Source organism: Leptodactylus fuscus, chromosome 1 (genome assembly GCF_031893055.1).
Source record: "Leptodactylus fuscus isolate aLepFus1 chromosome 1, aLepFus1.hap2, whole genome shotgun sequence".
Lineage (NCBI taxonomy): Eukaryota > Metazoa > Chordata > Amphibia > Anura > Leptodactylidae > Leptodactylus > Leptodactylus fuscus.
Genome location: NC_134265.1, coordinates 211,326,297 through 211,339,428, shown reverse-complemented (window position 1 = coordinate 211,339,428; position 13,132 = coordinate 211,326,297). Strand labels below are relative to the sequence as shown.

Below are 13,132 nucleotides of genomic sequence, written 5' to 3'. Positions count from 1 at the left end.
GTTTCTGTGCTTAACCTTTTAATGCTCAATCTTCCAACAGTAAACAATGGCCTGCCTTCAGGAATTTCCTCTGTCTGATGCAATTCTCGGGTACAGTCTGGTCACCACTGTAGCCATAAGGCACTCTTAAGCAAGAAAATAAAAAAAAACAAAAAAAAAAAACACAAGTGCCAACATTTTATAGCCTAAAAATCAGGCAGGTCCAGCAGTGACGACCCCCTGACAGTTTCTATGATGGGGAGAAATTCTGATACCATATCCCTCCCCATCATACATGTCCTTGCAAGGGTAATGTATGATGAGGAGCTGAGAGGTCTTAAAAAGGATTGTCCAGAATACGCCAAAAATATCTGATAGGTGAGGGAATTGACAGCTTCTACACACATCAACCAGTACGGGGAAGTTTCTGGTGCCTGTATTATACACAACATGGGGCTGTAAACTGATTGGTGTGGATAGGCCATAAAACTCTTCAAGGGATTGTCCAGTTTCAGACCAATATTATGATCTTATTTGATGAAAAGTTTTCTAATCTACTTTCTGTATCAATTCCTCAGAATTTTCTAGATTTCTGCTTGCTGGCATTCATTACACTCATTTTGAGTGGCTAGAAATCAATCCATGGTCATGTGATGAACATGGTTATAATCACAGCACAGTAATCAAACATCTTCCTGGTAATCAGCTGTGCCTGACTGAACAGTAATCTACATACAGTATATAAGGATAAGTATGCATTTCCTGAGAATAGATTACAGTCTTCAGCGCAGAACTGAGTATTACAGCTGCATTTAGAACTTTAACCAAATTCCATAGAGAGTCAGATTTTTTGGGAAGTCCAGAATTTGGAAACTTACTGCCCTAATTGCAAAATGGGGGATCTTGATTCTTCCCTGAGATTCTTGTAGTTATTATATGAGAGAAAAAAAAAAAAAAAAAAAGTTCTCACCAATACCACACATACACTGCAGAATATAGATGTGCCAAAAAACAAAAACACAACACTTAAATAGTGCAGATTTTGAGAGAAAACAATTGGTACAACAGACAGTAGAACAATTCATAGTGTATATTAATCCTTTAAAGTAAAAAATATGCAAATCTATTCTCCAGGATGTAATTAGGAGAACAGTGCACTCTGTACGCCGCCCTCTAGAGGGGAGCATCCTTAACATCATGCATGACTCAGTTAAAAAGTCTATTTAAGAGGACCTTTCACCATTTTGCCCACAGGCAGTTCTATATACTGCCGGAAAGCTGACAGCGCGCTGAGTTCAGCACACTGTCGGCTTTCCCGATGTGGGCCCGGTGTGAAGAGCTTACGGTCCCGGTACCGTAGCTCTTCTATGGTCAGAAGGGCGTTTCTGACAGTTAGCCAGAGACGTCCTTCTTCACAGCACAGCCAAATCGCGCTGTGCTGTGAGAGCCGGGAGGAACGCCCCCTCCCTCCCTGATAATGCTCGTCTAGATTTGCATATTTTTTACCCAGAATCCCTAGCGGAGCAGGAATGACTTGCAAGTCTCCGTACTGCCTATGTAGGCACACACTCTCCCTGATGTTTATAATTATCCCGACCATTAATCCTTTAGTGATACATGACATTCTGGGTGCTTGGTACTTGGAAAATGGACGCAATAGTACGTCACCGGCCAGCAGTCCACTCGTTATCTGAGCAGGCGGCATCGGGAGCAAATGAGATTAAAATTCTCCTGAATAAGAACCTAAAAATTCATCCTCATAGCTGGAAGTATCCAATGGTGGTGTTCTACAAACACTGAATCACAGGGGAGAGCAGAGAAAACCAGTGACTCAAATCAACAGGATAGGGGAGAAGTAATAGGTATGCAAGAAGTAATCCAAATGTGAGTGGGTGAAGTGGTTTCATTTTAAAGCCCAGGGAACTCCATTTAAAATTATCCTCCCCACTCACACTGTACAGCGTGCTATAGGTGCTGCTGTGGAGAAGGCCGTTCCTGACAGACTGTCAGGAATGCCCTTCTGACTGTAAAGAGCTATGGTACCGATAGCTCTTTACCAGGGGCATAGATCGGGAAAGTCGACAGCTGGCTGAATTCCAGCAGTATATAGAACTGCCCGTGCCCAAACCCATGAAAGGTCCTCCTTAAAATGGTTTCTTGACTAACAAATCCAAATCTGGATAATTTCACACACAAAAAAAAAAAAAAGTCTAGTCAAGACTTTTGTTCATTGTACTAAGGTCTGTTTTTGAGTATGAGTGCATCTTCTGTATATGGTAACTCAATTCACAATACACATCCCAGGATAGGCAACTAATTCATTTCTGAATATCAATTCAATTGTGGATAGTCACACTAATTTGCAGGTTAATGCAAAGAAGATACAAGTCTGTGTGAGCTTTAAGTGAGATACCGTGCCTTGCAAAAGTATTCATACCCCTTGAACTTTTCCACATTTTGCCACCTTACAACCACAAACAAATGAAGAGCTCAACGGAAAAATGGCCTAAGTCCAAAAATCAATATTGTGAGAAAAACGAAATTTAAAGTTTTAGCCTAAAGCAAACGGGCATTATTGTGGAATATATCTATCCAATGTAATCAGCTAATGAACACCGTTAATCCTAATCATAAATTGTATTATTTATTAAAAAAAATTGCAGCTTCATGTATAAATATTATTTATTTAATATTATTAATTACTACTATTATTAAACGATGAAGAATAATAATTACCTGCCTCCCTTTTCGGCGCTAAATATGTGCAAAAGTCGATTTAGAGCCTTTTAAACATTAAGACAAAGTTTTTACACTAATATAAACAACAGACCGGAAGTCACGATTTCAATGAAAAAATGACCAACGAGAGTGAAGTAAGTTTGTATTGGACTTAGGCCATTATTCCATTGAATGTAAATTCTTCTGCATTGAAATATATGGACTTAGGTCATTAATCCTAGGTACCTTGTAAACCCAATGCATAGAACGAGGTACAAAGAAGCTTTCTAGGTAATAATTTGAAATATGACAAAAAGTGGACTTAGGCCATTTTTCCGTTGAGCTCTTCAAATGTATTTTATTGAGATTTTTAGTGATAGAGCAACACAAAGTAGTAGATAATTGTGAAGTGGAAGGAAAAATGACAGTTTTCAAAATTTTGATGAAAAATCTGAAAAACTGACTGTGCAAAAGTATTCAGCCCCTCAATATCAATACTTCATAGAGCAACCTTTCGCTGCAATTACAGCTGCAAGTCTTTTGAGGCATGTCTCGACCAGCTTTGTGCATCTAGAGACAGAGACTTTTGCCCATTCTTCTTTGCAAAATAGCTCAAGCTCAGCCAGATTAGATGGAGAGCGTCTGTAAACAGTAGATTTCATATCTTGCCACAGATGCTCAATGGGATTTAGGTCTGGACTTTGACTGGGCCATTCTAACACATGAATATTCTTTGATCCAAACCATTCCACTGTAGCTCTGGCTGTACGTTAAGGGTCATTGTCTTGCTGGAAGGTGAATCTCTTTCCCAGTCTCAAGCCTTTTGCAGCCTCTAACATGTTTTCTTCCAGGATTGCCCTGTATTTAACTCCATCCAACTTCCTATCAACTCTGACCAGCTTCCCTGTTCCTGCTGAAGAAAGGCATCCCCACAGCATGATGATGCCACCACCATGTTTCACAGTGTGGATGGTGGGTTCAGGGTGATGAGCAGTGTTACTTTTCCCCCACACATAGAGCTTCACATTTAGGCCATAAAGTTCAACTTTGGTCTCATCTGACCAGAGCACCTTCCTCCACGTTTGCGGTGTTCCCTAAATGGCTTGTGGCAAACTGAAATCAGCACTTATGTCTTTTTTCAACAATGCTTTTCTTCAAGCCACTCTTCCGGATTTTGCCGCCTCCATAGAATGGTGGTCTATGGAGATCGCTAACTTTCGTTTTTCTGCTAGCAGTTTTTTGCCACTAGCAGAAAAAAGAAGCGACATGGCCTTTTTTCAGGCGGATTCCGCCTGAGGAAAGCAACAGAAGTGAATGGGAGGCGAACTACGCGTTGCTTTTTTGCAAAAAAACATCATGTTTTTGGCGCTTTTTTTTTGTTGCAAAAAAACACAACACTTTTTTTTTTTTTTTTTTTTTTACAGTCCATTCACTTTAGGGGAGGGGAAAACCGCCTGGCCTTTTCTAAAGTGGTTTTTACCAAAAAAAACGCTCCAGAAAACACGGCATGGTCCAAAAACAGCTTCCTAATTAGGAAGCTTTTTTTTTTACGGCGGATGTCAGGAAGGAGTTAAAAATCTTGAAAACCATGTATCATTTTTGTTATACTTCACAATTATGTGCTACTTTGTGTTGGTCTATCACTTAAAATCTCAAAATACATTTAAGTTTGTGGCTGTAAGGTGCAGATGTCTAGAGGGCAGTATACAGAGGCACTGTTCTCCTAATTACATCCTGGAGAATAGATTTGCATATTTTTTACCCAGAATCCCTAGCGGAGCAGGAATGACTTGCAAGTCTCCGTATTGCCTATGTAGTCACATGCTCTCCCTAATGTGTACGATTATCCCCCGACCCTGGTGTATAGTCTCTCACTCTGCCAAATCAGTATCCCTGCGCTATGCTGAGGAGGTCCAAAAGACTGAAACAGCGCTGTCCATAGCTGGGAATCTGCTCCTTTTGGAATAGAAATACTAATTTGGCAATTAAATCAGCATCATGATAGTAGGCTTATTAAGTCATGCATGATGTTAAGGAGGCTGCCCTCTAGAGGGCGGCATACAGAGTGCACTGTTCTATTTACATCCTGGAGAATAGATTTGCATATTTTTTACATTATTCTGGTCTGGAAGAGGACCAAAACAATGAGGAAAAAAAAAAGTAATTGAAGTACACAACATCCAATGCAAACTATTTACTATAACGGAGTCTCTGGTACAAATGTGAATGCAGCTTAATGGCTTTTATTATTTTCATTTTTGATTTTTCCTGTACAGTGAATGCCATAGCAGGAAAAAAAAACCTTAGTGCCAAAAAAATTTAATAACTGATCAAAGCAATATACAATTTCCAAAATAAGAAAAAATATAAAAATAAAAGAATTAAAAAAAATCATTTCAATCCCGAATAAGGCAACTGGCACATCAAATAATTCTAGTTCCCATAACTTTTGTTTTCAGGGAAGGCATGCCATTCCTCCCATTATTCTTTTACAAGGTATAAGTGATCACAACACCCTGAGGAGAGTTCCCTAGTCTCAATGCGCTTAATACGGTGTAGCCTTTTTTTCCTGCAGATGTAGATGTAGATATAGATAGATAGTTATAGTAGATAGATATGAACTATTATTAACGAGGCCAGTGGGAGATTATTATTATATTATTATTATTATTATTAATAAAAGGATCTTATTAGTAAAGCTGGAGGAACTATTACTTATAAGGGTAACTTGACAAGGCCGGGGTTATTATTAATAAGGAAGCAATAAAAGGAAAGACTATTAAGAAGGTTTGGGGAACTATTATATATAAGGAGGGCTATTTATGAGAAGGAACTATTACTTATAAAAGGAGGAAATTATTATTGATAAGGTGGGGGGGATTGTATTATTTATAAGAACTTATTATTAGTAAGGGGTATTGATTTATAAGGGGGCAGACAGGACAGGACATCAGTATGTGATCTGTTGAGGGCAGAATGTTCTAGTGGCCTCCACGTGAAAGCTGCCAGTGCACAGAATGCTATTATTCATGTAATAGGAGGGGCACAGCAGTACCCTCCAGTGCACAATCACCACATGGAGGTAGTCACCGTGTCGAGGTAGTGTGCAACCTGGGCCTATTATATAGGTATTAGTGGTCTTTAAATGATGTGTTTTGTTTGGTAATTGTATAGTGGTAATAATTCTCCTTAGTATAACGGTGTACACACAGTGGTTTCACAACTACTATGTCAGTGCCGCTAGAATGGCAGCACTGACTACTGAAATGACTAAATATGACTGTTGATGGAATGTCAGATTTTGGGGCCCTACTTAATTTTGGCCAGGGCCACATTTTGTCAAAAACGGTTCCTGATTGTGTTTGCACTCTAATCCACACATCCCCTTAATTACTTTGGTCAACCTCCTCAGCTGAACTTAGATGGGTGCAAGGTCTTCCCTATATAGTGTCTCCTGGTCCATGTGGAGCAACTGTCATACCATTAAACATCAACCAAAGCTTTTGACTTGCTTCCTGCATCTGTGCCAGCTCTGAATTACATATTCTGACAGTGCTTGTATACTACTTATGGTAAAAATCAAAAAACCTGAAATTAACAGCACACATATCTCCAGTAGAGATGAGGGAGTAGTAGTCGATCGAATACCTCGCTCCCATAGGAATGCGTATAAGCGGCCGAACATCAAGGGGTTAAGCGCAGTGAATATTTGATGCGCTTAACCCCTAGATGTTCGGCCGCTTACACGCATTCCTATGGGAGCAAGGTACTTAATCGAATACTACTCACTCATCTCTAGTGTCCAGCAATGGGGTGCATACCTGGAAAACTGACAGTACGCTGTAATATCACATCAATAAGGATTAGAAAAGTCAATTTTAAAACACAATTACTCACTCAATAGCCTCAAGCTTCTCCTTTTTCTTTTCCTCTTTTAGTCTAAGCTTTTCTGCTTTTTCCTGATTCTCCTTTTCTTTTTTCTCTTTCCGCTCTTTTGCCTTCAACTCACGCTCTTCCTCTTTTTTTTTCTTGGCTTCTTCCTTCGCCCTTTCCTTAGCAAGCTTTACTTCCTCTTTAACTTTAATCCGTTGCTCCTTTTCAGCCTGCAACTTGCGCTTTTTCGGCTGTTCTTTGCTCTGCAAATTTAAAATATTTAAAGCATGAATTACATAATATTCCTTAAAGGGGTTGACTATTTTAAGAACAATATTGAGACCAAGGTTTATGCTTGTATAATAAGTTGTACAATTTTGTAATATACTTATGTATCGATTTCTTATGCTTTTCTAGACCTCTTCTTGCTTTCATTCAATCTGCTTACTCCTTGTAGATAAATATCAGTCCATAGTCATGTGATAAACACCCAGGTGCGCAGCCCATTGCCAGGAAAATGATTACTGTGTTGTGATTATTACAAGCTGAGCACTTATGTCCAGGGAAGACCATCCCTGCTGTGCTATACTATTACAGCGGATGTCAGGAAGGGATTAACATCCTTACAGAAATCAAACACTAACTAAAATACAAATTTTTGCATTATTTTCTCAAATTCTGACAGCTTTAATTTTCAGTTTACAGAAATGTAAATCGTATATTTACTGTGGCACAAAATTTGATTTTATAATTGCTATTTTGGGTCATGCCCCATTCATGTGCACAAAGCCTTCAAGTTCTGGTTTTGGTCTATGAAATGTTACAAAGTATTGTCAAGGTTAGCAATGGACAGTCACCACACTGGAGACTAGGAAGAAGAGGAAAGTCATGCCAGGGACCAGGAATGATGGGACCATCTTCAACTAGGAAATGTGTTTGTCACCAGGGAAGAATCAGGGCTCCCTATTGTTATATGTGTGGGTTGGAATGACTTTAGTACAGTACCTTGCCTGTTTTGTTAGTACCAATCTAGTCCTGGATCTGTGTAATATGCTGAAGCATTAAAGGGGTTGTCCAGTATAAACTGATAATTAACCCCTAAACTAAACTCCCTCCCCAATCTAACTTCTAACTAACTTCGATAAAAAATAAATAAATCTATAATTAGCCATCTCCCTGGAGCGATCATGTAACCACTCCAAGGACACTTTCTGAATCTGGTGACGTCCTGTTTCACAGCTTCCGAAACGGAATGTCACCATTACTCTTCCCCTTTCCCTATCCCAATCAGTACTTACCAAGCCTTCCTATGTCCGAGTAACAGTTCTTCCCGTCTTCCTAACTTCTAGTAGTGGGCGGAATAGATTAGCTAGGGAGACTGAGGGAGGTGGTAGTAATGGGTGGGATCGCTAGTCTTAGTGAGACAGGGAGGGTGGGAGGGGCTAGGCTAGCGAGACAGGGAGGGTTTTGTAACAGAGTGAGAAAGGAGGGGGAGCTGAGAGTGAGAGAACTAGTGTAGCTACACAGGAAGTAAAAACCAGGTAAACAAAGGCAGAGGTTGCTAGCAGCTGACAGACACTCAGAAATCACTCGTATATGGGTATATTTATTAACCCATTACTAGCAGTAACAGACCATTATATAGATTTATAAAAAAATAAATAAAAAAAAAAAAAAAATCATTGACTCCCATTTAACCCTTTCCCACCGATGGCATTTTTTGATTTTCGTTTTTGACTCCCCTCCTTCTGAACCCCATAACTTTTTTATTTCTCCGCTCCCAGAGCCATATGAGGTCTTAATTTTTGTGGGACAAAAATTTCTTCATGATGCCACCATTAATTATTCTATATAATGTACTGGGAAGCTGGAAAAAAAAAATTCAGAATGGGGTGGATTTGAAGAAAAAATGTATTTCTGCGACTTTTACGGGCTTTGGTTTTACGGTGTTCACTGTGCAGCCAAAATGACATGACTCCTGTATTCTGTGTATCAGTACGGTTCCAGGGATACCAAATTTATATGGTTTTATTTACTTTTTGACCCCTTAAAAAAATCCAAAACTGTTAAAAAAAATTTTTTCTAAAAGTCGCCATATTCAGACAGCCGTAACTTTTTTATACGTCAGTGTACGGGGATGCATAGGGTGTCTTTTTGCGGGGCCGGGTGTACTTTTTTAGTTCTACCATTTTCGGGAAATGTTATTGCTTTGATCACTATTTATTCAAATTTTTTATCAGAATCAAAACATTGAAAAAACGGCGGTTTGGCACTTTAGACTATTTTTCCCACTACAGCGTTTACCGAACAGGAAAAATATTTTTATAGATTTGTATTTTAAATATGATTTTTATTGAAAAAGAAGAAAACTTTTACAATATAATAGAAAAACAATTACAAACATAAAAAGAACCGGCAGAGGTCCAATCAGTAGAACAGGAATTGCAAATTGGAACTTCGGGCTGCAACCCAAATACATGGATGACACAAACATGACCAAATAAACAAAGACCAAAGGACCAAATATACAAACGCTACAAAGACACCAATTCTACGAGAGGGCAAAAAGGAGGGAAAAATCTACAAAGCAAGACAAAGAGAAAAGAGAATGAAGAAGGGAACACAACCAGAGAGGTACAGGAAGGGAATAGTGAAAAGAAAGAATAGGAGAGACGGGATAGGGACGGAAGAGAACAAGAAAACCAAACAATAACAAACAACATAACCACATACCTGAATACAATACTGAAGAAACACAAGGTACAGCCAAAAAAGAAAATAAAGCCACCTGGGGTAACAACACAGTAGGTAGAGATCAAGGGGTCCCCATGGGAGCAGCCTGAGGCCGAGGAGAAAGAACTCCCTTATTAGACTCCACATACGAGATACAAAGGGACCACTGGGATCGAAACTTGGCGTAAGTATGGTTTTTATTGGACAACAGACGTTCCAAGGTGCATGCCAAGTTCACATGGTGGAATAATTCAGCTACGGTTAAACAAAGAGCGGACTTCCACTGACGAGCGATCATGGCCCGAGCTACGAGCACGATCTATCCCAGAACGACCTGCATCTCTGAGGGAAAACTACCAACGTCTAAGAAGCAAAGGGCGAGACCAGGAGAAGGACTGATATCAAAACCGGCTATGGTGGACATGAAGTGAAATACCGCTATCCAGAAGGCTCGAACCGGAGGGCAGTCCCACCACAAATGCAAGAAGGAACCTACTTGGCCGCATCCCCTCCAGCAGAGTCTGGAACAAGAAGAATCAATGTGCGCCATTTGGGTTGGGGTCCTATACCACCGCAGCATAATTTTCAAGGCCGTTTCCCAATGAGACGCCCCCCTAGATACGCGTTTAACAAACCCAGCTGCAATATACCAGTCCGACAGAGGGATGGTTCTGGCAAGATCCGCTTCCCAACGGAGCAGGTGAAGAGGCTTGATCCGCTCCGGGGGGACAGAGAAAAAGCCATAAAACACAGATAACCCACCTCTAACAGGCGTGGATCTATTCCACAGTTTTAAGGCTAGCCTGGGAAAGGTCAATATAGAGGGCTCGTAGAATTGAAAAAAAATGACGCAACTGCAAATATTTAAAGAAGTCTGTTTTAGGGAGATGGAACTCTTCCTGTAACATAGAGAACAACTTAAACCCGTCATCAGAGTACAGATGGGCCACTTTATAGAGACCCCCTAGAGACCCATCCACGGAGTCACAGCTGGGGGAGAAAAGAGGTCAAATATAATAGGGGTAACTTCGACAAAGGGACCAGGTCTTCCCTGGAGGTATATGACAAAAAGTAGCGCCAAGCAGTCACTGAGGCCCTAATACTCAGCAAGGGAGGGGAAGTGATGGGGGGGCTCAAATCCTTAGGACGTAAAATACTCATAAGCGGGGCATCTAGAAGGCTTTCCTCAATTTCGGCCCAACGCCATTTAGAAGTCTCATCCCACCCAACCTTAAGTTGATCAAGGATAGACGCCATATAATATTTTCTAACATCTGGGACACCCGAACCCCCATGGGACCAAGGACGCGTCATCACCTTAAGTCGGACCCTGGATCTCTTACCCTCCCATATATAATTGGAAAGAATAGACTGAAGCTTAGTAAAATATGAGTCAGGGAGGGGGATGGCAACTGTGCGGAACATATACAAAATTAGAGGTAACACCATTTTGACAATGGCGATTCTGCTAGCCCAAGACAACATCGGTTGTGAGAAGGAGGCAAGGAGAGAAGTAATTTTGGTCAGAAGGGGGATGTAATTGGCAGAGAACAGATCCGAACTAGGGGCCGTCAGGGAGATGCCAAGGTAAGCTATACGGGAATCATTCCATTGGTAGGGGAATTGAATACTAAGATCCAGTCTCAACGAGGGAGAGATGATAACAGGCAAGATCTGTGATTTAGAGGAATTTACCTTATAATAAACTTTACCAAATCTCTTTAGGACCTCCGTAGCAGCACTCAAGGAGGGACCAGGGGAAGTCAGGGCCAGTATAACATCATCAGCATATAGGCCAATTTTATGCTGCTGGCGGCCCACAGTAATACCCTCAATATTTTCCGCCGACCGAATGGACTCCGCCAGGGGCTCCATCACCAGCGCAAAGATAATAGGGGAAAGAGGGCAACCCTGGCGGGTACCATTCAAGATCCGAAAGGGCTCAGACAAGAAGCCCGATGAGAGCACACGAGCCGACGGATGGGAGTACAGAGCTAGAATAGCAAATTTAAAGACTGGCCCCATACCAAACTTATCCAAAAGGCTATTTAAGTAATCCCAGTGGACCCTATCAAAAGCCTTCTCAGCATCCAAAGCCAGAAGCAAAGAAGGCATACCATCTCTTTCGGCTTTTTGAATAAGGTCTATGAACCTCCGTGTGCCGTCTGGAGCCTGCCTACCGAATACAAAACCTACCTGGTCAGGGCTAACTAACTGGGGGAGAAGGAGGAGCAACCGCTCAGCAAGGATTTTAGCGTACAATTTGATATCCGTGTTCAAAAGGGAAATAGGTCTAAAATTAGCCGGGGCAGTGGGAGATTTGCCGGGTTTAGGGATGGTCACTATAGTGGCCGACAACATTTCTTCCGCGAAGCATTGCTCCTCCGCCGCCTTCCTGAACACAGCTAAAAGATGAGGGGATAAAATATCTGCGTATTTCTTGTAATAGATCCCTGAGAAGCCGTCAGGGCCAGGAGATTTTAGTGGTTTCAGTGAGGCTATAGCTTCCGTAACCTCAAACAAGGTGATAGGCGAGGCCAGGGAGACAGACTGCGCAGGGGAAAGGCGGGGCAGGGCCACAGAGTCTAAGAATCTATCAATTTCCTCCTTAGATGGTTGGTATGTCTGGGGATCATCCCTAAGATTGTATAGAGACTTATAATATAAGTGAAACTGCTCTGCAATAAGGCGGGGGTCAATTACTTTAGTACCCGAGTCATCCACAAGGTAAGCAATACGGGTTTTGGGGCGTGACTGTTTGATTTTTTTGGCTAAAAAGGCACTAGTTCTACTGTTATGCACATAGGCCTGACATTGAAAACGCTTAAAAGCCAAGTCCTGTTGGCAAGCCAGAAGGCCCTGCAATCGGAGTTGACATTGCCTAATCTCCGCAGAGACAATGGGGGTAGGATTAAGCTTATTAATTGCGGAGAGGGAGGATAGGGAGCGAAGTGTAGCATCTATGTCTTTAGACCGTTCTTTTTTAGCTCTCGCGCATGCCTGAATAAGCATCCCTCGCATATATGCCTTATGGGCATTCCAGAGCGCATGAGGGTCCGATACGGAGGGGGAGTTGAGGGAAAAATATTCCCTCAGGGCTTCACGGAGGTGCTCACCATAGGAGGGGTGATCTAGGATATACTCATTCAAGCGCCACTGGGTAGGCATAGCAGTAGAGAATTTCTCATGTAGAGAGAGGGACACCGGAGCATGATCAGTCCAGGTGATCAGCCCAATATCAGTAGAATCTGCCTGCATCAGCCCAATTTTATCAGTAAGAAAAACGTCAATACGGGAATAGGAGGAGGAGGAAGAGGAGAAATAACTATAATCTCGTTCCCCGCCATGTTGACAACGCCAGACGTCATAAAGGCCCTGGTCAATCAAAGAGGACAATATAGGGGAGCGTCTCTTGGGGTTGGAAGAGTCTAGAGAATTATCTACTAAGGGAGCGTTCACACTACCGTCGGTGTCCGACATGTAGTGTCCGCTCAAAATCTGTCACGGACACTAGAAGCAGACACTAGATGTGTCCGTGACACCTGTCATTCACTTGAATGGGCATGGGGTGCGTTCTTTTGCACTCCGTGCCCGTCCTTTCCTGTCCACAAGAGAAGATGTCCGACTTCTCAAGGGACTTAAAGCAGTAGACACCCGGCGGCTATGGCGGCTGCCCGGCTCCCGGGCGGTCGCCATAGTTACACACCCGACATGCGCCGTACTATTACGGCGCATGTCGGGAAGGGGTTAAATGAATGGTACGAAGAAGGCAATAGACCGCGCTCAAGGTCACAGTAGAATTTATTGGATAAAAAGGTGCACAACGCTA

The 13,132-nt window shown here is 41.8% G+C and overlaps 1 protein-coding gene across 1 annotated transcript in view; it reads right to left on the bottom strand.

Moving 5' to 3' along the window:
- CHAF1A (chromatin assembly factor 1 subunit A) overlaps window positions 1-13,132 on the bottom strand; it is an 84,629-nt gene that overhangs the window by 45,450 nt on the left and 26,047 nt on the right. The window contains exon 4 of the mRNA XM_075283012.1: window positions 6,595-6,833. Coding sequence (XP_075139113.1) covers window positions 6,595-6,833 — 239 coding nt within the window. The remainder of the gene's footprint in view (window positions 1-6,594; window positions 6,834-13,132) is intronic.